Source organism: Dermacentor albipictus, chromosome 9 (assembly GCF_038994185.2).
Source record: "Dermacentor albipictus isolate Rhodes 1998 colony chromosome 9, USDA_Dalb.pri_finalv2, whole genome shotgun sequence".
NCBI classification, from domain to species: domain Eukaryota; kingdom Metazoa; phylum Arthropoda; class Arachnida; order Ixodida; family Ixodidae; genus Dermacentor; species Dermacentor albipictus.
This window is the reverse complement of record NC_091829.1, coordinates 98732428-98756908: the sequence shown is the minus strand read 5'-3', so window position 1 is coordinate 98756908 and position 24481 is coordinate 98732428. Positions and strand designations below refer to the sequence as shown.

At 51.4% G+C, this 24481-nt stretch overlaps 1 protein-coding gene across 1 annotated transcript in view; it reads right to left on the bottom strand.

Moving 5' to 3' along the window:
• Window positions 1–1300: 1300 nt before the first annotated feature.
• Window positions 1301–24481, bottom strand: part of LOC139049552 (neprilysin-1-like) — a 35018-nt gene continuing 11837 nt past the window's right edge. Inside the window, exons 3-8 of the mRNA XM_070525095.1 lie at window positions 18644–18783; window positions 8233–8506; window positions 7086–7394; window positions 4935–5341; window positions 4010–4367; window positions 1301–2823 (exon numbers count right to left, since the gene is read on the bottom strand). Coding sequence (XP_070381196.1) covers window positions 2521–2823; window positions 4010–4367; window positions 4935–5341; window positions 7086–7394; window positions 8233–8506; window positions 18644–18783 — 1791 coding nt within the window. The 3' untranslated portion in view covers window positions 1301–2520. The remainder of the gene's footprint in view (window positions 2824–4009; window positions 4368–4934; window positions 5342–7085; window positions 7395–8232; window positions 8507–18643; window positions 18784–24481) is intronic.

Here is a 24481-nt window from a genome sequence, read left to right as displayed (position 1 = left end):
CACAACGAGCAGGCAAGCCGAACGTACCACCCGCTCTCGGAGCAGGATGAAACGGCAGACGCCGAACCACATCACTACAGCGAACGTCCAATTTCGCTCAGCCGAAGTTCCCGGTGCTGCTGGAAAGAACAGCGCACGCACAGGTAGGACGAACGTTCCATAAGAAACCGCCATGCAATGGCTTTTTTTAACAGTGCAAGATCGCCAAAAGCGGCGACGCTGCGCTGTGATGACGTGCGGCGCAAAACGCTCTCAGTCTTGACGAGTGCTCTTAGGACAAGGCTCGGAGCGCCTGAGAGCACTCGACGGAGGAGGAAAGCAATAGAAAAGAACCAGGCTCATGCAAGGCCATGCGGGTGCGGTCAAGCGCACTCCGGAATGACCATCCGAAGCTGCCATTAGGCACAGCGACGGGAAAGTTCGCTCTGTCATTCAGGACTTCGTCCTAAGGTCGACGCGATTAAATTCGTAATGCTTTTTCGCCAACTGTATTTTGATTTGTGTTATGCGAGTTACTCTTCACTTTCATCAACATACACTCAAAGTTTTCTTTTCTAATGTGCCGTTTGTCAGCCAACGGCTACTCTTGCTATAATCTTATAAATTCCAAGTTATGACTTGGGAAAACCGATTCTTGAAGGCGAAAAACGAAGGAGAAAGTTTCATTTCATGAAAGTTCGCACCGAAACCCCAACGCCAGTACATCAGCGCGGCATCGTTGATTTCAAGGGGTGTTCTCGGGGTCGAGTCGTTTTGGCGACCAGTAAACGATCTCAAGACTACCCAACTATTCCCTTTCCACGTTTTAGAATACAGCGTAGTTCATTTCTACCTATAATAAAAATAGCGCTGACGCCATCAAAGCTCCTCGCGTCACGCAGGGTTCATGTGGGAACTACGTCACCACCGGTCTATAATTCTCGCGTCTTTCAAGGACTCTCGGGCCTGCACTCACGGTAATCGTGACCCCTCTCTGTTAACGATGATTGCCAGTCCGGAAATACGTGATAGGTGCGCAAAGAATGAGGAAGCGACAAGGGTAGAGCCGCCGATAGTGTAACGACCGGTGATCCGCAGAATTAAAAGAGCCTTGAAGTGGCCTATCAATGTGGTGCAGTGGTCGAAAGCTATCAAGGCTCCAACGTACAAATGGCCGATGCAGGACCAAGCCTAAGACAAGGTTTTGACAAACGAACTGTTTGTTATAGCCTCGAGGACGACAAACCGTGTGTGGCAGTGTACACGTAAGTTTCGCTTTTTGTCATCTTGATACGGAATACCAATAAACTCATACGGAACGTGCGGAGTATGACACTCGTAGTCGGTATATGCACCATGGTTCAGACACGTTTCACATTGATGCCAAAAGGAGAACAAGAGTCTGTCCTCTGCTAAAAATGTGCTCGTGCAAAAAAAAGTAGAAAGTAGACGTCACAATCGCAGCGCTCCTTGCGCGTTCCATCTCAGCAAAGTCAATTTTCATACGCATACGCGTCACAGTAAGAGTTCAGGTGGTGCGCCGACTGCGCAGCATTCATGGCACAAACGTCAAACGGGCACGTGACTTATGCCGCACTCTCCTGCAACACAAAAATCACAGCAAAGCGCGGAACACTTTCAAAGTACCACGAAGAGGATTAGCTTACAAGTGCACAGGCGTTCTGAACATTAGAAAGTGGTAAACATCATTTACGCTTGTTCAAACGTACGCACCGTTGAGCATCAAAAACGGATATGTATGTGTATATATAGCGAATGACGAAAAACTGCAGAAACAGGAGGGCGGAGAAAGGGGGTAGATGCCCATCCCAACAAAACACCAGATATAACCTCTGTCCAATACCGGCAGTGCGCCGTAAAGTATCTAACGGGTCACACCACACAGTCGGGAACGAGATACAGAGTGAATCATCAGTTCGTCCCATCGTCATCCACTAATTCATACCCCGTGCAAATGGAATCATCACAGAGATTAGCGCTGCACAATGTGGGACAGTTGGCTGGATGACGTAACTCGCGCGAGCTTTATGTCACCCACACCAAAAAGACACTTGCTGTTTTGCGACAAATGCAAATGCGTTTTACAAATTGTGAAAGAAAATAAACAAGGGGCACTTTACACGCGACAAGCATCAAGCAATTACCCCGGCACATCTGGTTTATGCTATACGGTTTCATCTATCCCCCATTGTTAACCCTTCAGTTTAAATAGAATGATCTCGGAAGGATTAGCGCAGGGAAAGTGCAGCCTGTTTGTTACTGTCTTTTTTTTACTGATCTGGATCAGAATATAGTCGCATGACTGTATATTTTGATCACCTGTCGGATGAGACTAAGGAAACAAGAATTTCAGCCCGGGTTAAACCTATACGCTTCCGCTAAATCTGTTAACACTGTCGATATGTACAAAACATGCCGAGAGCTTGAAGCGCAGTTTTGGGAACATGGTTATAATAGCTATAAAAGAAAACCATATCGTGGTGTACCACGCGGTATACAGTGCCGCGGAGGTTTCCGGTGTCAGAAGCCTGGGCACTCCTCCGATCGCATGTTGCTGTACGGCGGGCAAGAGAAGACGTTCGCGAAGTCCTCCTTGTGCTTGAGGGGGCCGTTGCACAATGCCGTTCCATTCTCTTCGGCGCAGAGCGTGTAACAGTGGACGACGTAGAAGAGCTGGTGGCCCGTGAGCGGCACGTCCTGCAGCCGTTCCTCGTCGAAGGACGGTACGAGCTTGAGAACCATGAGCGCGACGTCCAGGGCAACGCTATCTACCACGTTGGTCTCCATAAGACTACTCCATTGGGGGGTGGGCTCCCCTTGCCGCTGAAATAGCGTGGAAAATGACAAGCCTTAATTAGGGCGCGCACCCTGATTAGGGAGCGGCGGCGTGAGGGGGGGGGGAGGTCAATGGACCTGGAATTATCGAGTGGGGGTTGAAACAACGTGCGACAAAACCCACTGTCCCCGCGCCACGCCTTCCGTCAAGTGCGTAATGTATCCACGATAATGTAATCCTGGCTACGTAACTGCGGTTATGTAGTAAGATTTGATGGATCTCTAAAAAAAAGCCAATTTTGGATTGTGATCTTCGCATAGTATGTACTCTATGCTACTGAAGCCCTAGGTTACTGTGCAGATTAAATAACTCACGCAGTCACCCACCTAAATCAACAAATGCGCAAGAAATCAACTTGTCTACCACGGCGCTCCAACTTCATCACGTCTCCATGGATGCCCTATCCAGCCCCCTATATCTATACCGTTGGTCACTAAGTGGTTGGAGTATAACATGAGGGCTGACAAAGGTGGATATTCTGTAAATGTGTAGCGATCGCCCGTAACTTCGTACGCGAGTCTAGCAAGCCACCACTGACTCATTCTTACGAAGGCCCCTTTCGTGTGGTTTCACGTTCAGAGAAGACCTTGATAATTTACGTTCGCGGCAAAGAAGAGACAGTGTCGTGCGAACGCGTGAAACCAGCCTATATTGAACATGAACTCTTCATTCCTTTCACCATACAGACCTAGGCCTCCAGCTTTCTGAAGGGAGAGGGAGGAGCCTCTGTAGCCAGCGCTGGTCACTTCCCTGTTCCCGCCATGAGGGTCATTGTGCCTGCTCGAACCTAAGTAGCTGTAAGACAGGAGCACCACTACTGCCACTAAGGAAGCCTGATTTTACTCCTAATAAAGCCCGTAGATTCACCTTCTCTGGTTGTCCAAACGTGTATTCCTTGCCTCCGCTAAACCTAACTCCCAACAACTGTGCCTAGTAGCTTGGAGGTACTGGTAAACTAGACGTGCCCTGTGTTTTGAACCCCGTGGGTTCGGTTTAAAAAACTCTGGCCAACCTTCTAGCATGATTTGCAGAGAAAGAAACACAATCACACCAGGATGCGTTGACATGACCTGTGTACATGCATATTTTGGTGGTCGCGTCCATCTGCGCTACACACCTTGTGAACAGAAATGCACCACCTGGCCCACAGAGATGTCCTAGAGCCATACCAACCTGCTTATCCTCCATGCCGAAGAAACATAATTGGAAGCGGTCCAGGGGATCGGTCCCATGGCCTTGGAATCGAAGCTCCATGTAGGACACGACCGTTGCCTTGGCCACTTCAACGCCGAAGGTGCCCAAGCGCACCGCCGTAGGCGCGGTCATGTGGTACATAGGCGTCATCAAAATGGACGGCTTGAGGGCGTAGTCGAAGCGGTCGCGATTAATATTCGGGTGGTAGAAGTGGCTTTCAAGCACCCATGGCTGGAGCATCCCGCCGATGGCTTTGATGTCCGCCCGACGGTAGGCCTTAATCGCGTCACGCAGATTCTTTACAAAGCTGGCCTCCATATCCGGGTATTGTGAGAACCTGTTTCGAGTACGAAAGCGCCGAAATTTCAACAAGAGTAAGCTTTAAAACTAGCTCACCAATTGCCTCTGAGTGCCGCAAACCCCGCACCCTGTAGTGCTTGCGTACTTTTGTACTCCTGAACATAACGCAAAATTAGTACTAAAATGTGCAAAGTTCGAGGACTACAAAACAGTACACGAGTGTACAACTCGCGGCGGTTGCGCTTTTCGGGTGTTCGAAAATTAAAACACCCAATTGTCCTTGCAAATGGACTTTTTATCCCTTATTTAATGGTTACTGCGTGGCGCTCTACGAGCTGCCACGCTTGCTTAATAGCTGAAAAATTTTGCCGCTTAGCTTGGGGTTGTAGGTTCGAAAAAAGGATTCAGCCCGGTTTTTGGTTCACTTGCCGCTGGTTTTTCACACCCCGACTATTCCTCGTGAGGCGCGATACATAGGCAATTATAGGAGTGGTGAGGCTGCGTCCCCTCTGGGCTTAGAGCATACACCGCAGCGTACCGCCGCAAAGCTAAAACGCTTTCACTTCCCATTCACTTTACTATAAGGCGCCATGCGGTTCCGAACCTCGCCTCGATGTCGTCCATTCGGGCTATCTCCATGTACTTGAAGGCCACGTCGAGTTCGGCCCACGGGTAGGTGGCGCGTTCGAGCCTCTGGTACACGACGCGACGCACCTCCCTCGCAATGCGCCTCGCGTCCGTGCGCACCGGTTCGGTGTAGACGCGCTCCAGGAACGGCAGGAACAGGGCGGCCCCCATGAGGTAGCTGGCGAAGGCGAAGCAGCCTTTCCGGTGGAACTCCTCGGCGCCCTCCAGAGTGTTGTAGTGGTTGGCGATGAGCTGCCGGTTGGCGAACCGCGCGGTGAACTGGACGGCCATCCAGCCTATGATGAGCTCGACGATGGTCTCTTTCGTCTTGATCAGCTCGATCAACAGCTTGAAGTATTCGTGGTGGCTGGTGGCGATCTCGATCTGGGAGGGCGCGCGCGTGCGGTGCGCGTAAGCGTGAGCTGCGATCTTGCCTGTCGAGAACACCGAGGGAGAAAAGACAACAAATTTATCTTGTCTTTGAGTGGTAGAAGACTCTGCCACATTTCGCATTCGTCTTTCTCCCACGAAGACATGAATATTTGTTGGGATCGCTTAATTAGTTTTTCCTTCTTCCTAAGTATACAGTCGTTGTGGTGTGAACCTCTCCTCTTGTGCTTCGTGTTTTTGACTGTTTTTTTCGTTCAAGTAAGTATACACTTTGTCAGACGTCGGTTAAGTAGCTCCGTGTTCGTTGTACTTGTTCGTTGGCTGGTGTACTGTCCACAGTGCACTTTAGAGAGTTTGGGATTGTCTGTGACCTATGCGTGGCCTGAAGGGTGTACGCAGTCGACGGCCTGTACACGGCGCGTAGAGATTTCATAGCCTGTAGTGTTTACGTGGAATCTAGACTTATGGCTCTAGGGATACGGCTCGCAGGCAGTACATTGGGAGGCGCAGGGAATCTCGCAATCCGTGAGCCGGTGCTAACGAAGTGTTGTTCGCACGTGGTGGAAAAACAGATATGCGCTGATTGGTGTGTGCAAAAGTATGAGCCGTTACAGTACTAAACAGCTGGAGGAGCATGAGCAATGGTGGCTCTTGTTACTTAACTTTCCCAGTAGACATTAGAGAATGAGCGACGGACTCTGTATCGATTCAATTTTTGCGATTCCTGGGGTTGAAAGAAACGGTATAATGAATTTCAGAATGAGACAAGAGTAGAAAATATGGGTGAGATTTTTTTTATTCTGGAACGAAGTGGCATCCAACTTCTCAATTTATGTACGTCCATTAATAACGAGACAGACTCGCCATAACCATCATTGAACAAGCATATTCAAATACTCATCTTTTCTCGCGCACCATTGATCATTAGAATCGCTTGGATTTGTGACAATTCTCACTTTTGCACTTCTTGTGTTCACATGTTTTGTTCAGTGTTTTCTTTTCTTTAGCCCTTCCTGCATAGACCTTGTGTCCGAGGTATATATAATAATTAAATTAAGAAACGAAAATAACAACATATATCTCGTCTGCCGGTTCGACTTTGATGTTGCGACGTAGTTCCGGTCAATCTTCCCACAATCTATAACTAGAAACAACGGATACTTGTTTAATACTCGTGCACATCAATTCAATTTTGTGAATTACCTTTTTCGTTGAAACGTAATTGACGCTCGTCCGTTTCTGTCGTCTATTAGTGTCCTAATGATCAGTGTCCTAATTTGATGATAGCACAGTTACACATTCGGTTTCAGTGAAAGCAGAAACCAAGTCCAACTGAGATCGGCTTGCAAATGGGGCTCGCAGAGTTTAATCACCATTATTTTCAATGGTAACCTAAAGCGTTCGTGTGTCTGTAAAGTAAAGTGCTTTTGTTGGCAACACCGGTTCTTTGTAATGACTCTCCATAGATAAATATGTCCGCAGTATTTTCGCGATTCCTATCTCACTCACAGAAAAACGCTTGACGTTGCAGTTGTACTTTATAGATAAACAAAAGCCAAATCGCGGCTTGACGCTGCCAGTCATAGCCAACTGTCTGCTGCCAGAGTGTGAACTGGAGCAGCAAACCAGGGCAGCATCGCCTGCCGCCTTTTAACGCAACGGCGTCAAAGAGCCCGTCTTCGAACATCGCCAGCAACACTGAAGACAGCAAATAGCACATAGCAGGTTGTGGGTTTACCCGCTCGTTTCCGGTCAAACCGTAGAAATCTTCGATGTCGCTGGTCCACCGTTCCCGCGTTCCCGAGGTGTCCGAGTGATTCCTCTCGAACACATATCTCCTGGGCGGGGCGTGGTACGCTTCTAGCAGCGGCAGCATGATGTCGTGCTCGTAACTGAGCATCTCTTCGAAGGTGACGCCATTCAGGACGCCTCCACCGTAGTGGGCGTACAGCGCATCGAAGTACGTCCGATGGGCTGGCGACCCGACGCCAAGCGTCGCCGCGTGGAATTGGAACTGATCAAGGCCTCTGGTAGGACGTGCGAAGACCTGTAAATTGATAAATGACCTGAAGGAGCAGCTAAAAAGTAAAGCAGTTTGTTCGAACGGTAAAGCATTGTTGCGATGGAAATAGCGAAAATGCGAATAGCGAAAGCATTGATGCGATGTAAATCCATAGTGAAAAGAAATGTCTCGAAATCTTACGCGGTGTGCGGTTCTAGTATTCTGCTTCAGCTTGCTTCACGTCCGAGAAATCTGGGACAAGAATGCCATACTGATATATTCATACTTTATGAGTAGCATCATTTGATACCTAGGAGACAAACCGTCAATCTATTTGCTGCCTATACTTATCCCACAATTAGGTGGATGGCGCCAGGTCTGGCAGTGGGACACTAACTGTAAGATCACATATATATATGACAACTTTTTCGCGATTCTTAAGCATGCCAAGTAAGATCTTGCGTGCGAGCTGGGCGTCGGGAAGTTAGCACTTCTGAAATATAGCAATTAGTTTAGCATGACGCGTCACTATATACACCCGCAATGTTTAAAACACACGACGCCTCTTCGGTCGTCCTTGTTATTGGAAGATGAGCCAAGCTGCGTCTGCGCCACTGGTATTCTTATTGTGAAACATGCGACCGTGTGCTTTCTTTTTTAAGGCGTAAGCCTTTAGTGACTCACGAGTGTCCGTGCACAGTGCGTGGAGGACGCAGGAAATCGGTTATCAATCACAGCCGGTGACACCTCGCTTGCATCCCATGCTCGCGGACACAGTGGCGCCCGTTCGGAGAACATTTCAGACAACGGCAACAGAGGCAGTCATAGATAGGCTTTCGCCTATCGCAGTTTAGCTCAGCAAAGTGCCCGTGGATTTTTTTACCTCAAACGTGCTATCGCTGACGTAGTCGGCGGTCAAGTCTAGCAGGCAGGGCCACCCCCACTTGTCGTTGAGTTCAAGAATGCTGCGAAACACGTCCACCGACTCGATCTCCCGTGTCTCGGGGTGCTCCGGCCAGTGCAGGTTGGCGTCGCGCATGTATCCGCGGATGCGTGGCACGTAGTCCGTGTCCTGCGTCACGATGTCTTCGCATGACTTGAAGAGCCGTGCCGCCTTCTGCGCCGCTGTCTGGCCCTCAGCCGGGACGTCCTCGTGTCTGCAGAAGGGAGGAGCGCGCGCGCGGTTAGCACGGGCTTGAGGGGCTTAGTTATCGCTGTACACTAACTCTGGGTCGGTTTGAATTCGCGCATGCATTGCAGAGATTCAATGTCGACGGCCAACAGGGCTTCAAGCTATGGAAAGCACTAGGGACCGGTTGGGTGACATCTCTGCGACACAGCACTACACAAAAACAAAATCTACGAAAAGTACAGATCGCTACACTTACCAATTAGCGTGTGCAAATTTATGAAAAATACGTATATACATTAGGCTACCAATCATTAGGCTGCCATCACACACCAATCATTATCCGCGAAGATGTAGCTTATCATAGATAGAAGAGTTTAATTGTTGTTGCCTGGTTTTCTCTTCTATTCTACGGTCTTTTTCTGCTTGCTTTCTTGCTCTTTGCATGGGGTTGATTGAGCATTTATTATGCCAACTACCACGTTGTACACGTACTCTGCAGAGCCGTTATCTCTGTCCAATATCTGCTAATATCTTACCAAACCTAGTCTTTTCCTGCTTTCAGTTTTAATTTCTATTATTCTTTTTGCATGGAATATTGATTTTGCGTGCTTATTACACAGTGGGAATAAAGCTTTCGTCACCTGGATGTTTTGAACGGCGGAGCTGCTTAAGCTTGAGTTCCAGCCGTGCCCGGCGACCGCTCAAAAATCGGCGCAGCTAAGCAAAGGGAAGTGGAGAGGAGGAAAGGCTAAGCGAGACATATAGAGAGGCAACATGTAGGAGCGCGCGTCCCGGCGAAGGTGTTTTAGTGATAAGGCGCGCAGGGGGCTACGCCTAGGGATGAAGTATGCTCTGGCGTACTCGTGCACTCCTAGTGCGATCCGCCCATAAGATGGGCAGACCAAGGAAGGCGTTCTCCCCCGAAAAAGAAGAGAAGCGACAAAAAAGGAGGCCATCGCCTGCGCGCATATATCTCGGTGACCGCGTTGCAACACAAACAACCATTTAACTAGCTAAAGAAAAAATGATGAAAAAGAACTGCACAAATTCTATCAAGAAAAACACTATAAGAGGACAACAAAAATGGCAGGATGAATTCGGCCACGAACGGTAATTCTTCCTGCGCTCATTCCTGTCCGACTTATTAGGCTTCTTCCTGCGGTCCGAATTTGAGGGCCTTCCCATGTAGTTTAGACTTTCTTCAACTGGACGGTGATGGGTCTATTAAAGCGCTGACTGCATGAGCGTCAAGAACCACGCCGAAGCCAGTGGTTCTTTTTCTTGCGTTGCAGTTAGGTTTGGGCATAGGATCACAGCTGCGTCATGTTAACCTGTGGCTCTAACGTGGCGTCGTCAGGGCTTCCTTGGCGGGCGTATTCTTTGCTTCCAGGCTTCGTAGGCAAAGCGGCGTCTTATTGATATGTCGTCGAGATAGTCTTTTCGGCGTCTCCGTCGACGGCAGATGATCTTCGTCAGTTCGACGAAGGCAACCCCACCTCCGTCGTTTCCTGCATTTAGTTTTCCGGATTAAAGCTGGACCACTGTATGATCGGCGCTGCAGCGACAGGTATCTACCGGGCGATGGCGAACATTGAGGGCTCCATCCTGTGGCGGCAAGGTAGTCGGTGATATCATGTGGCCTTTCACATTTCTGTGATCACGGTGCATTGACGGCGCTTGACGGCGAACCCCCGCCGTCCCAAACCGTGGTATGGTTATCGGTGATAGACATGGCGGGCTTCCCCGCAGTGATAGTAGAGCGGGCGTTCGTCGGGGGTGCTCCGAATGCCCGTCATCCTCGATAGCTGCACAGGGTCACTGGCGGACATGCTGGCGGCGGCGGCGGCAGTGGGCGATGGAATTTCAGTGTTGTGGGGCCTTGGCGTGGTCGCGAAGCTGGACCTTGACAGCGGGCGACGGTGGCCTATGTTTTCGCTCCCGGCTGGGGTTGCAGCGATTCCGGAACTTCCAGTACTTCCAATTACAGCGGAAGCTCTCCAGTAACTATGTCAGCAATCAAAATCAGCCTGGTGCTCCGACTATGGGCACAACTTTGGCAGCTGTTCCGTACGACCACTCTGATCGTCTCGAGCAGGTCGTCGGAGCTTAGCGCTTCAGCTTCGGCGTAGTTCGTTGTCAGCGCACGGCGGTTGTATTGCCTGGTCCGCATTTCAAGAGTCTTCTCGATTGATGCGGCCTCCAGAAGAAATTATGCGGCAGTCTTGGGTGGGTTGCGTATTAATCCGGCGAATAGTTGCTTTTTGACACCCACAATCGAGAACCGAACTCTTTTCATCAGCCATGTTAGGGTCGGCATGGCGCAAGAGGCGAGTCACATCGTCCGTGAACATCGCGATGCTCTGGTTCTGTAGTTGCACCCTGATTCCTAAGCGAAGTTCGGCCCTTTCCTTTTGTACGACACCGGTGAAAAGCTTTACGAATTTCTCATGAAATAGGCCTCAGTAACCAGGGCGCTCTCTGTTCTCAAACTAGGTCCCAGCAGCAAACTCCAATGAAAAAAAAATAGACATGGCGCAGCTAGACGTAGCCGCTCTAGTTGTTGAACATCGTGATCCTCTCGTATGTCTTCAGTCGGGTTTCAGAGTTTGCAGCCGGTAATCCACAGAAACTTGTTGGTTCCCGAGGTTGTTGCAGCAGGATGATGGATGCTGGGACTGCCATTGGGTCGTTGACTTGGCCTTGATCCATATGGCCTTCTCAGGAAGAGGTCCACACTCCGGTAGCAGTCGTTGTCTACAGCTAGGTCGCTGGTCCTTGGCGACGTTGGTGTTGTCCTCGGGTTTAGGGCTTGGATCGGGGATTTGTGGGGATGTTCGGCACATGAATGGGCTAACACTTCCACCAGATGTCATCTAGCAGAGCGGTGAAGAACTCAGCAGAAAACTATTATTGAGGAAACAGTTTTTATTGAGTGAACCTGTGGCCACAACAACAGGCTACAATCAGACCACAATGATGGTGGCGAACACCGTCGGGGATCAGCGAAATCTGATCCGCGAGTCAAGCGTATCGGCTTTTAGACATGACTATGGAAAGCTCCAGGGAAATCGCTGGTGCCCGCGTGCCTTCCAAAAACTTATTTTAAACGGAACAGCACGGTGTTCACGGGGACAAGCAGGGAGAAACGACACGGAAGATCGCTGACTTGCAACTGAAGTTTATTGCTTGGAACGAAGCATATACAACTGCTCCAACCAATAGGAGAAACCAAAAAAACACACATATTGTTCCTTGAAGCTGAAGCCGAATACTATTTACAATTTATCTACAGGGAAGCTCACGGAGGCCAAAATGGCGACGCTATATCGAGCCGGCACACACGTCGTCTTCGTCCTCATCAGTGCAGCCACACTGTGGCGGCTGCTCCGTAGTATCACCCCCCGCTGTAGAAGCACCGTCCCGGTGCTTATACTACACATCCGCGGTGAAGGGTGTATGGTATGATTTTAGTCTTGCCACGTGAACGATGTCACTTGCAGCCGATGATGACGCTGGGAGATCGGTGGGGATGATTTCATACGTGACATCGGTCACTTGTCGTAGCACACGGTAAGGGCCAGTGTAGCGCGACGGCAGCTTTTCGAAAAGGCCCAAACGTCGAACGGGTGACCAGAGAAGCACCAGCGAACCCGGAGAAAAGTGCACGTCACGATGGTGGCAGTCACAGAGGCATCTCTGATGCTCCTGTGAGGCCTCGAGACGGGTGCGGGCGAGCTGGCGCACGTGGTCGGTGTGTGCGATCGCGTCGCGGGCGTATTCAGTGGCGGTACGTGTGGCCGAGGGCAGCAAAGTGTCCAAGGGCAACACGGTTTCTCGGCCATTTAGGAGATAGAATGGTGAATAGCCGGCGGTGTCGTGACGCGATGAATTATAAGCGAACGTCACATATGGTAAGTGAAGATCCTAGTCGTGGTGGTCGGTCGCAACGTACTTCGAAAGCATGTCGGTGATGGTCCCGTTGAGGCGCTCCTTGAGGCCTTTGGTCTGTGAGTGGTACGACGTGCTGAACTTGTGCTTTGTCGAGCAGGAGCGGAGGATGTCCTCGACGACTGCCGACAGAAAGCTGCGGCCACGTTCAGTGAGTGAGTTCAGTGCACGGCGCGGAGCACCGTGCACTAAAATGATGTCATAGAGCAGAAAGTCAGCAATGTCAGTAGCGCAACTTGTCGGGAGAGCTCTCGTGATTGCGTACCGCGTAGCATAATCGGTAGCGACGGCGAACCATTTATTTCCGGAGCCCGAGAGAGGAAATGTTCCAAGAAGGTCTAGAACAATACGGAAAAAGGGTTCGGGTGGGATGTCGATCGGCTGCAGACATCCAGCTGGAGGTGTGGAGGGCTTCTACCGGCGCTGACAGGGCTCACAAGTGGCAACATTGCGCCGCACGGAGCGGGCGAGACCCGGTCAAAAGAATCGACGGCGTACACGGTCGTATGTGCGCGAGACGCCCAAGTGTCCAGCCAAGGGAGCATCGTAAAGTTGCTGGAGGACAGTCGAACGCAGATGCGATGGAATGACGAGCAGAAGGTCAAGGCCATGTGGATCAAAATTGCGGGGGAATAATGCCCCCTCCTTAAGGAGAAGCACCCGGAGAGAGGCGTCGCCAGGAGTTGACTCCAGAAGGTCGATGACGGCTCGTAATGAAGGATCGCGCCGTTGCTCGTTGCCGATTTGAAGCAACTGGGACACAGAGAAAACGCAAGCAATGGCGTCCGCACCATCCGGTTCGTCGACGGGGCAGCGGGACAAACAATCAGCATCCTGGTGCAAGCGTCCCGTCTTATATACCACGGAGAAGGTATATTCTTGCAGGCGTAACGCCCAGCAAGCGAGTCGTCCTGTGGGGTCCTCGAGCGAGGATAGCCAGCAGAGAGCGTGGTGATCAGTGATGACACAGAAGGGGCGTCCGTACAAGTATGGACGAAATTTCTCAACAGCCCACACAAGAGCGAGGCACTCGCGCTCTGCGATTGAATAATTGCGCTCGGTGGGTGATCGAAGTCGGCTTGCATAGGCTATAACGCGATCATGTCCACGCTAGCGCTGTGCTAACACTGCTCCTATGCCATGAGCACTGGCATCAGTCCGAACTTCCGTTGAGGCAGACGGGTCAAAGCGGGTCAAAATTTGAGACGTGGTAAGGAGAGTAGTCAGCTGCGAAAAAGATACGGCATGGTCAGGACCCCAAGAAAAAGGGGCGTCTTTCTTCAAGCGGTCGGTAAGGGGACGTGCGATAGTCGCAAAATCCTTCACAAAGCGTCGGAAATAAGAGCACAGCCCTACGAAACTACGAACGTCCTTGGCAGACTTCGGGACAGGAAAATTCGTAACGGCGCGAATTTTGTCTGGATCGGGTCGCACGCCTCTGGCGTCTACGAGGTGTCCAAGGTCTGCGATTTGGCGGCGAGCGAAATGGAATTTTGACGAGTTCAACTGGAGACCGGCGCGGCGGCACACGTCAATAAACGCTGAAAGACGGTCTAGATGCGTGTCGAATGTGGGCGAATAAATCATGACGTCGTCCAGATAGCACAAACAGGTGGACCACCAGAACCCTTGAAGCTAAGAGTCCATTCGCTCGAAGGTGGCGGGCGCGTTACAGAGACCGAAAGGCATCACCTTGAACTGATAAAGGCCGTCAGGGGTAACAAATGCAGTCTTCTCTCTGTCCATGTCATCGACAGATATCTGCCAGTAGCCGGACCGTAAGGCGATAGAAGGAAAATAGGTGGCACCGTACAGACAGTCTAGAGCGTCATCAATACGTGGCAAAGGGTACACGTCCTTTTTTGTGATTTTGTTCAGGTGGCGATAATCTACACAAAAGCGCCACGTCCCATCCTTCTTTTTGACAAGTACGATGGGAGATGCCCAGGGTCTACAGGAAGGCTCGATAATGTCCTTTGCAAGCATCTTTTTGACTTCCTGTTGGATAACAGCTCGTTCCGCCGCAGAAACACGATATGAACGTCGGTGAATAGGGTTCGCATCGCCAGTATATATGCGATGGGTCACGACGGACGTTTGACCTAAGGGTCTATTGTCAAAGTCAGAAATGTCGCGATAGCCTACAAGAACGCGGCAAAGTTGTTCAGCTTGAGCAGGTGTAAGGTCAGATTAAACCATCCTCTTAATGTCCACGTCAGTACCGTGCGATGACTTCACGGTATAGGCTGAGCTGTAACGATCTTCCACTATTAATGCCTCGACCTCATCATCCTGCAAAGCGCTAATTATAGCCAAGGAAATCCCCTGAGGCAAGTGCGCTTGCCAGTAATTTTCAGCAAAGTGTGCGGTACGATAACACCATGTGTAAGCATAACGGCCGGAATTGGTGCGGCCACGTAATTGCCGTCAGGTAGAGCTGGTGAGGACAAGTCGACGTGTGTCACAGAGTGAGGCGGTACGCGAATAAAATACATGCAGCTCAGATGACTTGGAGGGGGGTCCACAGCGTCGGCAAGAAGGGGCAAGTCAATGCGAAGTGAGCCGGCCGAACAGTCAATGAGGGCAGAATGATACGCAAGAAAATCCAGACCGAGAATGAGTTCGTGAGGGCAATGCTCGATGACGGTGAAGAGAACGACGGTGTGCCGCTCATCAATGGTGAGTCGGGCAGAACACATGCCAACAATAGCGACAGACTCTCCGTCGACGACTTGTACAACTCGGTTCGGGGCAGGCGTCAGAACTTTCTTGAGCCGACGGTGAATAGCAGCATTCATAATGGACACATGCGCCCCGGTGTCAATCAACGCGCACACAGGAACATTGTCGACGAGAACGTCCAAAAGATTCTTCTTCGTGGGTAAGGTGAAGCGAGGATTTCGTGCCAATGTCGTCAATGCAGCTTCACCTCCAGAAGCTGCACTGTCTAGTTTTCCGGTCGGGGGTGCGGCGAGTAGGTCGGAGAAGGAGCACGGCGTGACGGGGGCGAGCGAGATTGGCGGCGGAAGGGAGAAGGCGAGCGGGAGTAGCGGAGTCGTGTCAAATGTGTGACCGGGTCACATGATGGAGCGGACATAGAAGGGGCGAAGGAAAGTAATGTGCTAGAGGGGCGAGGGGGGTAATCAGGATAATAGCGCGTCGGAGAAGCCCAGCGGCTGCGGCAGTGGCGAGCGACATGTCCAATGCGTCGGCAGTTAAAACAGATCGGCTTGTCGTCCACGGTTCGCCATTCGGAGGGGTTGCGCTGTGCATAAGAGGAGTAAGAAGAGCGCGGTGGGGACGTGCGTGGAGACAAAGGTTCCGAGCGTACGGAACGAATGGATTGCAGGCCGACGTTGGACAACTCTTGACGGACGACGGCCTAGATCAAGGAGATTGTCACCGGAGGATGAATAGGTAACGGGAATGAAGGGGCCGCCGGCTGTGCCGCTTCGACCTCACGACGAATGATGCTGGTCAAGTTGTCACATCGCGACGGCTGGTAGAACAGGTCGTCACAGGATGACGTAGCAGCTGTGTTGGGAAGTCGCGTGATGTGCTACGATACCCGGCGGCCTTTAGCACGCTCGAGACGGCGGCACTCCTTGAGGATGGTATCGATGCTGGTGACGTTCGTAAATGCCAGTAAATTGAAGGCGTCGTCAGCAATGCCTTTGAGGACGTGATTAACCGTATCGTCCTCAGTCATTTTCGGGTCAGCCTTGGCACAAAGAGCCAAGACGTCGATAATGTACGACACGTAGGACTCGGTCGACGTCTGTACACGTGTGGTAAGGGCTTTCTTAGCATTGACATGTCGACTAAACGGATTGCCAAAAAGGTCGCGTAGCTTGTCTTTGAAGAGATCCCAGGCAGGGATCTCCTCATCGTGAGTCTGGAACCACGCCAATGGATCTCCGTCGAGGTAGAAAAGCACGTTGGCAAGCATAATAGTCGGATCCCACCTGTGACTGGTGCTGACACGTTCGTATAAGCGGAGCCAGTCGTCAACATCAGGACTGTCGACTCCGTTGAAAACACCAGGATCCCGAGGTGGCGAAACGGCGACGTAGGTCGAGGCTGCAGGCGGAGACGCTTGCGTAGATGAAGCGCCGCCAGCAGGAGCCGAAGTTGCATTGTTGCCGTTGCGACCGCTGCGAAGCTCCATGACCGGTACGGGGAACGTCCACCTCCGCCAAATTAATGTTACATAAAGCTGAAGCCGAATACTATTTACAATTTATTTACAGGGAAGCTCACGGAGGCCAAAATGGCGACGCTATATCAAGCCGGCACACACGTCGTCTTCGCCCTCATCAGTGCAGCCACACTGTGGCGGCTGTCCCGTAGCAATATATCCACCATCATTCCTACACGCTGCACTGAACAGGGGAGATACCTGTAATCATCATATCCTCCCCGCCGCTAAACATGCTAGTTCTTTGGACGTAATGTATAAGGAGGGGCTACTGACGCATGCGTCTTTTGTCCAGGCGATGTGCGCTGCTTCGATGAATTCACGGGTTAGTTGGTTACTATGTTCACTTAAAATTTGTGTTCTAGCGAAGTCAGGATGGCAGGCATTAGTGTCGCAGTCTCTACAATGGATGCCCAGATGCCCTTTTACTGTATTATGCACATTGTTCTTGTGCTCCCTCAGGCGTGCATTAAGGCATCTCCCCGTTTGACCGACATTAAGCCTGCCACATGACAATGGAATGGCGTAGACAACTCCCTCTTACAAGAGATAAATTGATTTTCATGTTTAATGTTGCACTCTCTTGGAACGAATTCATTGTTAACAATTTTTCACATCTTCCCAAGCTTATCCGGCGCCGAGAAAACTACTTTGACACGTGCTCTGTTGGCTATCTTTTTTATTCTATGGAAGATATGATGAATATAAGGCACTGCAGCGGTTTTTACGTTTTCCTTTCCTGTCGTCGAATCCACCCTTTGTTCTTTTCTGTTTAGGCTCAAACTTCTGAGGATGATTTCTGACACTGACACCAGCAACTACTTAAGATAACCAGCCTTTACCAGACGATCTGTTTGATGATTGAAGCTATCTTGCATGGAGTGCGTGCATGATTTGTTCAGCGCGTCATGGTAGCATATGTAGCATGTGTACTTGCATTTGCGCATGCGCACGTCTTTATTTAAAAAAAGTTAAATTGTGGGGTTTTACGTGCCAAAACCACTTTCTGATTATGAGGCACGCCGTAGTGGATAACTCCGGAAATTTCGACCACCTGGGGTTCTTAACGTGCACCTAAATCTAAGTACACGGGTGTTTTCGCCCCCATCGAAATGCGGCCGCCATGGCCGCGATTCGATCCCGCGACCTCGTGCTCAGCAGCCTAACACCATAGCCACTGAGCAACCACGGCGGGTACGCACGTCTTTATGTCTCCCTTTTTGAATCTGCCTGCGCCTGAGTGAGTGAGTGAGTGAGTGTGAGTGTGAGTGTGTGTGTGTGTGTGTGTGTGTGTGTGTGTGTGAGTGTGTGTGTGTGTGTGTGTGTGTGTGTGTGCGCGTGCGCGCGCGTGTGTGTGTGTGTGCGCGTGTGTGCATGTGTGTGCGCGTGTGCGTGTGCGTGCGTGCGTGCGTGCGTGCGCGTGTGTGTGTGTGTGTGTGTGTGTGTGCGTGTGTGTGTGTGTGTGTGTCGTGTGTGTGTGTGAGTGTGCGTGTTTATCTTCTCTCGGTCCAGTCAAAATGTGGCGCAATCCAGCTTCTAGTATGCTATACCAAGAAGCCCAGTCTTCAACCTCAGCATGTCTGCGGAAATTTTAATCCTCTTTTTTTCATTTTCCGGTGTAAAAAAAGAAGGAAGTTGTTATTCCCATGGGGAAAACCACATCCAGTGGCCGAATGATTAGAGGGTCGCGTTACAGTGCTGAGGGAACTGAGTTTGATAACTACGCACGCACTACAACCGCAACTTCTTCAGCGCTCCTAATCACGTGTCAAGGTCACCCTCAAAGTCACATAAATGGCCAGGAACTGACATGTATCACAGTTGGGGAAAGAGCTGAAGAAAGCGATGACTTAAAAACGAAATCGGCTCTCAACCATTCCAAAAAGCTTTGGGAATATAAAATTTGAAATTCTTTAGATGAAATTTGAAATACCCAGTCGCCCAAGCTTTTTAACAAATACCACTGTGGTGGTTTTGCATGTGAACTCTATAGACACAAAATAACTTATCCCCCACCTGGCGATGTTGGCAACCTCTTGGATGAAGCGGTAGCTAATGCGGTCGCGCACCGACGACTTGTGCTTCCAGCGGCCACACACGAAGTGGTAGAAGTCTTGGCAAGGATCCACCGACCAGTCCATGCTTTCGTTGAGTAGCTGCACACAGCCAAGGAGTAGTGAGCAACGCGTCAGAGTTATGAGAAAAGCACTTGGCTAGCTGGCTCGTTCATTGACAAAACATGGTGAGCCATTTGATCTAAACTTTCTGCATGCGCACAATTTTTTTATTTCCTGAAAAAACAATATACGGCAGGAATGTCGATGTTCATTTCGTGCCACACACCGAGTGACACAAGCTGGCGTCAAAGAGGTTCGTTAAAGAGTGGCGAAGACCAAGTGGCATGTACACGCTGCTCTAGGTTGGCAACAAAGAGGTTCATTGAACAGCAGCACATGTGCAGTACCACTTACCGGTCCAATGGTTGGTATGAAACCCTTTTCCCTCACCGCAGCAGCTTAGTGAGACACTAATTTAGCCGTGTACTACCCAACGACTCACGTTCTCGGGTAAACGCCTAAATACACAGGCAGGCAGGCAGGCAGGCCGGCAGGCAGGCAGACCGACAGACAGACCTCAGTAAATGCGTCAAGTACCCTGAGAATGCTCATCAAATTAACATTTCGCATTGAAATGTGAAGCATTGATAATAATAGGTACGTTTAGGGCTCTTCCAGGAGCGGGCCACACACAACTGCCCTCCAAGAAATCCTACTTTCTAAGCTGCTGCAGGCAGGCGGCAACACAACGTTATGCGTGCGCCATCACGGCAGCAGCTCCCATCCGCATAGGTGAAGGTAAATTTCAAATATTCCTTTTAAATTGGCAACTAACTGTGGGAAGTGTTATACCAAACATTGTAGACTCCAAAACGCCATGTTTCAGCAAAATTTGAGCAGTAATAGTGCACTGATTAGTGCAAAACCTGTTTTGGAACAGCCGCAGCGAAATGTGCACTACCCTGTACCAGAACTTCCACCATCAAAAATATAAATATTGTTACGTAGAAAGACGCAGACGACAAGCTATGTACAAATATATTTACAAGGAAAATACGCTGCGCTTGGCCAAGAGGCAACAGCCCGCGCTAGCTTCTAAATCGTCGTCTTCGTCTTCTTCCTGCTCAGCTCTTCGTCAGTGGGAGCATACCCCGTAGCACTACCCCCGGCGGCAAAAGCGCCGTCCCGGAGCGACTAAAGGCTGGACTCTGAAGCAGTGTAGTAGCTCTTGAGCCTACTGACGTGCACGACATCACTAGACGGCAGAGTAGATGACGAGGTTGAGCTCACAGGAGCAATTTCATAAGTCACAGGCGTCACCTGGCGCAGCACGCGGTAGGGCCCTGTGTATCGCGAAAGGAGCTTTTGTGAAAGTCCGACGTGACGAGAGGGCGACCACAAGAGCACGAGCGCACCAGGCGAAAACTGCACGTCACGGTGGCGGGCGTTGTACTGACGCTGCTGAGTGGTTTGCGAGTCCGTCAGTCGAGCACGGGCAAGCTGGCGTGCATGGTCGGCGAGAGCGATGGCGTCGCGCGCATACTCGCTTGTTGAGATCAAAGCAGGAGGAAGTGCCGTGTAAAGGGGCAAGGTCGGTTCGCGACCGTAGAGCAGATAAAAGGGAGAAAATCCGGCGGTGTCGTGCCGGGAAGAATTATAAGCGAATGTGACGTAAGGAAGCGCAATGTCCCAGTCGCGGTGGTCCTTGGAAACATACTTTGACAGCATATCGGTAAGAGTACGGTTTAACCGCTCTGTCAGGCCATTGGTTTGACGATGGTATGAGGTAGTCAGCTTGTGTTGAGTGGAGCAGGAACGTACAATGTCGGCGATAACTTTCGAGAGGAAGTTACGACCACGGTCAGTGAGCAGCTGTCGCGGGGCGCCATGAAGTAAGATAATGTCCCGCAAGAGAAAGTCCGCGACGTCAGTGGCGCAACTGGTAGGGAGAGCCCGCGTGATAGCGTATCGGGTGGCGTAGTCAGTTGCGACGGCTACCCATTTGTTCCCAGAGGATGACGTGGGAGAGGGACCGAGGAGGTCTAATCCAACACGAAAGAACGGTTCCACAGGGACAGTGATCGGCTGGAGATGACCGGCAGGTAGCACCTGAGGTGTTTTCCGACGCTGGCAGGTATCACAGGCAGCAACATAGTGTCGGACAGAGCGAGCGAGACCAGGCCAATAGAAGCGGCGGCGGACGCGGTCGTACGTGCGGGTTACGCCAAGATGTCCTGCAGTAGGTGCGTCATGCATCTCAAAGAGCACAGTCTGTCGTAGATGTTTTGGCACGACAAGAAGAAGATCAGATCCGTCAGGGAGGAAGTTCCTTCGGTACAGAATGCCGCCCTGGAGGACATATCGGCGAACGGATGCGTCGGTAGGTGTAGAGCGCAGACGCTCGATGAGTACTCGCAGCGATAGGTCTCGGTACTGCTCATCGGCGATGTTAACGAAGGCAGACACAGAGAAAATGCTGTCGGCAGTACTACTGTCGGCGTCGTCAGGCTCGTCTACCGGGTAGCGAGACAGGCAGTCAGCGTCCTTGTGTAGTCGGCCAGATTTGTAGGTGACAGAGAACGAATATTCTTGGAGGCGTAGGGCCCAGCGACCAAGTCTTCCTGAAGGGTCTTTCAATGAGCATAACCAACAAAGCGCATGATGGTCTGTGATAACGGAAAAGGGTCGGCCATATAAGTATGGGCGGAACTTCGCAACCGCCCAAACTAGGGCCAGACACTCACGCTCAGTGATGGAATAGTTGCTCTCCGCGGGTGAGAGGAGCCTACTGGCGTAAGCGATAACACGGTCGTTGCCGCGCTGGCGTTGTGCCAGTACTGCGCCAATTCCGTGACCGCTGGCATCAGTACGAACTTCGGTAGGCGCAGACGGATCGAAATGGGCCAGAACGGGGGGCGTTGTGAGAACGTCGATTAGATGCGAGAATGCAGAGGCCTCGTTAACGCCCCACTGGAAAGGGGCGTCTCTTTTCAAAAGCTCGGTTAGTGGTCGTGCTATGGCCGCGAAATTTTTCACGAAACGGCGGAAGTAGGAACAAAGGCCGATGAAGCTGCGCACATCCTTGACACACTTCGGAACAGGAAAGTGCGTAACAGCATGGATCTTGCCTGGGTCCGGTTGCACTCCGTTCGCGTCAACGAGATGCCCAAGGACGGTAATCTGGCGACGGCCGAATTGGCACTTCGATGCGTTCAGTTGCAGACCGGCGCGACGAAAAACGTCCAGGACTGCCGAGAGGCGCTCGAGGTGCGTAGCGAACGTTGGAGAGAATACTATGACGTCGTCCAAGTAGCACAGGCATGTGGACCATTTGAAACCGTGAAGAAGGGAGTCCATCATGCGTTCAAAAGTGGCAGGAGCGTTACATAGACCAAACGGCATTACTTTGAATTGATAAAGACCGTCCGGAGTTACAAAAGCAGTCTTCTCGCGGTCGAGATCGTCCACAGCAATCTGCCAGTAGCCGGAGCGGAGGTCAATAGAAGAGAAGTAGCGAGCACCATGGAGGCAGTCAAGGGCGTCATCGATCCGAGGTAGGGGATACACGTCCTTTTTGGTAACCCTGTTAAGGTGCCGATAATCCACGCAAAAGCGGCATGAACCATCCTTCTTTTTTACCAGTACAACCGGTGACGCCCATGGACTACATGACGGTTCTATGATGTTATTGGCCAGCATTTTGCGAACTTCAGCGTGAATAACTTGACGCTCAACCGGTGACACTCGATACGGGCGGCGATGAATAGGAGGGGCATCGCCGGTATTAATGCGATGTTTAACAGTTGTAGTTTGGGCCAAAGGACGATCGTTAAAGTCAAAAATATCGTTGTAGGAAAGCAGAACGCGGTAGAGCTCACGAGCGTGCTCGGACGGCATGTCGGGCGCAATCATTTTCTGTAAGTCGGCGATGGTGCAAGTTGTCGACTGAGATGGTAGAGGAGGATCGGCTGAATTGCTGTCTACCTCAATAGATGCTATTGAGTGATCTTCGAATGAGCAAAGTTGGGCCAGAGACATCCCGCGTGGCAGCACTTGTGTCGTCAAGCCAAAATTGACCACTGGCAGGCAGACGCAATTAGCCGTAATAGATAAAACGGTATGAGGTACCGTGATCCCGTGTGTAAGGAGAACGTCTTGTAGAGGAGCCGCGATATAGTGACCGTCGGGCACTGGTGGGGATGACACTAGGTCAACGTAAGTCAGTGCCGTAGGTGGCAAGCGAACAAAGTCGACGGAACTGAGGCGACTGGGGTGTGGTTCAGCGGGATCCAGAACAGGCAGGTCAAGGCGGAGAGTACTGGCGCAACAACCAATGAGAGCAGAATGTGCGGAGAGGAAGTCTAAGCCGAGGATGATGTCGTGGGGACAGTGGGCGATGACTGTGAATAGCACGACTGTTGAGCGATCGGCGAAGGAGACGCGGGCGGCACACATACCAATTACGGGGGCTGTTCCGCCATCGGCGACACGGACAACAAGCGTCGTGGCGGGCGTGATTATTTTTTTCAGGCGGGTACGAAAGTCCGCGCTCATTACCGACAAATGCGCCCCAGTGTCTATAAGAGCAGATACAGGAACACCGTCGACTTGCACGTCAAGAAGGTTCAGATGAGTGGGCAACGTCAGTGGAGGATTTGGCGGCGTAGGGAGCAATGCAGCGTCACCTCAAGGCGCTGCATCATTCAGTTTTCCGGCTGGGAGCGGCATCCGAAGGGAGTCGGCGAAAAGGAGCGACGGGGCTGGGGAGAGCGAGATTGTCGTCCTTGGGGCGAAGGTGAACGAGAATAGGGGCTGTTCGGCGCAGGAGAGTCAGTGGCGGCATTATCGGAGCGTGCGGCATAAGGACGAGAAGGGCCACCCGAGGGGCGGGAATAGGCAGTATAAGCAGACCGGGTCGGGGAAGTCCAGCGACTTCGACAGTGCCGAGAAATGTGCCCGATGCGACGGCAGTGAAAACAAATGGGCTTGTCGTCAGCAGTGCGCCATTCAGCTGGGTTGCGGAAACGTGGTGGGTAAGACGATGCGGGACGGGGCGGAATCGAAGAAGCCGGATGGGTATCAGGGTGATGGGCCGAGCAGATGGTGTGAAGGCCCATGTTTTCGAACTCCTGGCGGACAACTGCCTGGATCAGGGAAACCGTGACTGCCGGTGCGTTGGTGGGGCTGGAGTCGAAGGCAGCCGGATAGGCGGCCTCAATCTCACGCCGAACGATCTTGGTAATATCGCCGGTGGTGTTGGGACGAGGAGCGTCGGCACAGGAAGAAGTCGCTGGGGTGTTGGGCAGACGGGCAAACTGCTGATCGATACGTCTCCTTTTAGCGAGTTCCAGGCGGCGGCACTCTTTGAGAACAGCATCCACCGTCGCGACGTTGTTGAATACGAGCAAGTTGAAGGCGTCATCGGCAATGCCTTTGAGGATGTGGGATACCTTGTCCGACTCAGGCATGTGTGCATCAACTTTGCGGCACAGAGCCAGGACGTCCTGAATGTACGTGACATAGGGCTCTGTTGACGTCTGCACACGGCCGGAAAGCGCCTTCTGCGCGGCAAGTTTATGACCGGAGGGGTTGCCGAACAAGTCTCGGAGCTTTTGCTTGAACGAATCCCAACTGGTGAGCTCCTCTTCGTGCGTCCGAAACCAAACTCGAGGTGTGCCACCGAGGTAAAAGACTACGTTGGCGAGCATGATAGTGGGGTCCCACCGGTTATTGCGGCTGACGTGTTCGTAAAGGCTGAGCCAGTCCTCGACGTCTTCCCCATCTTTTGCCGAGAATA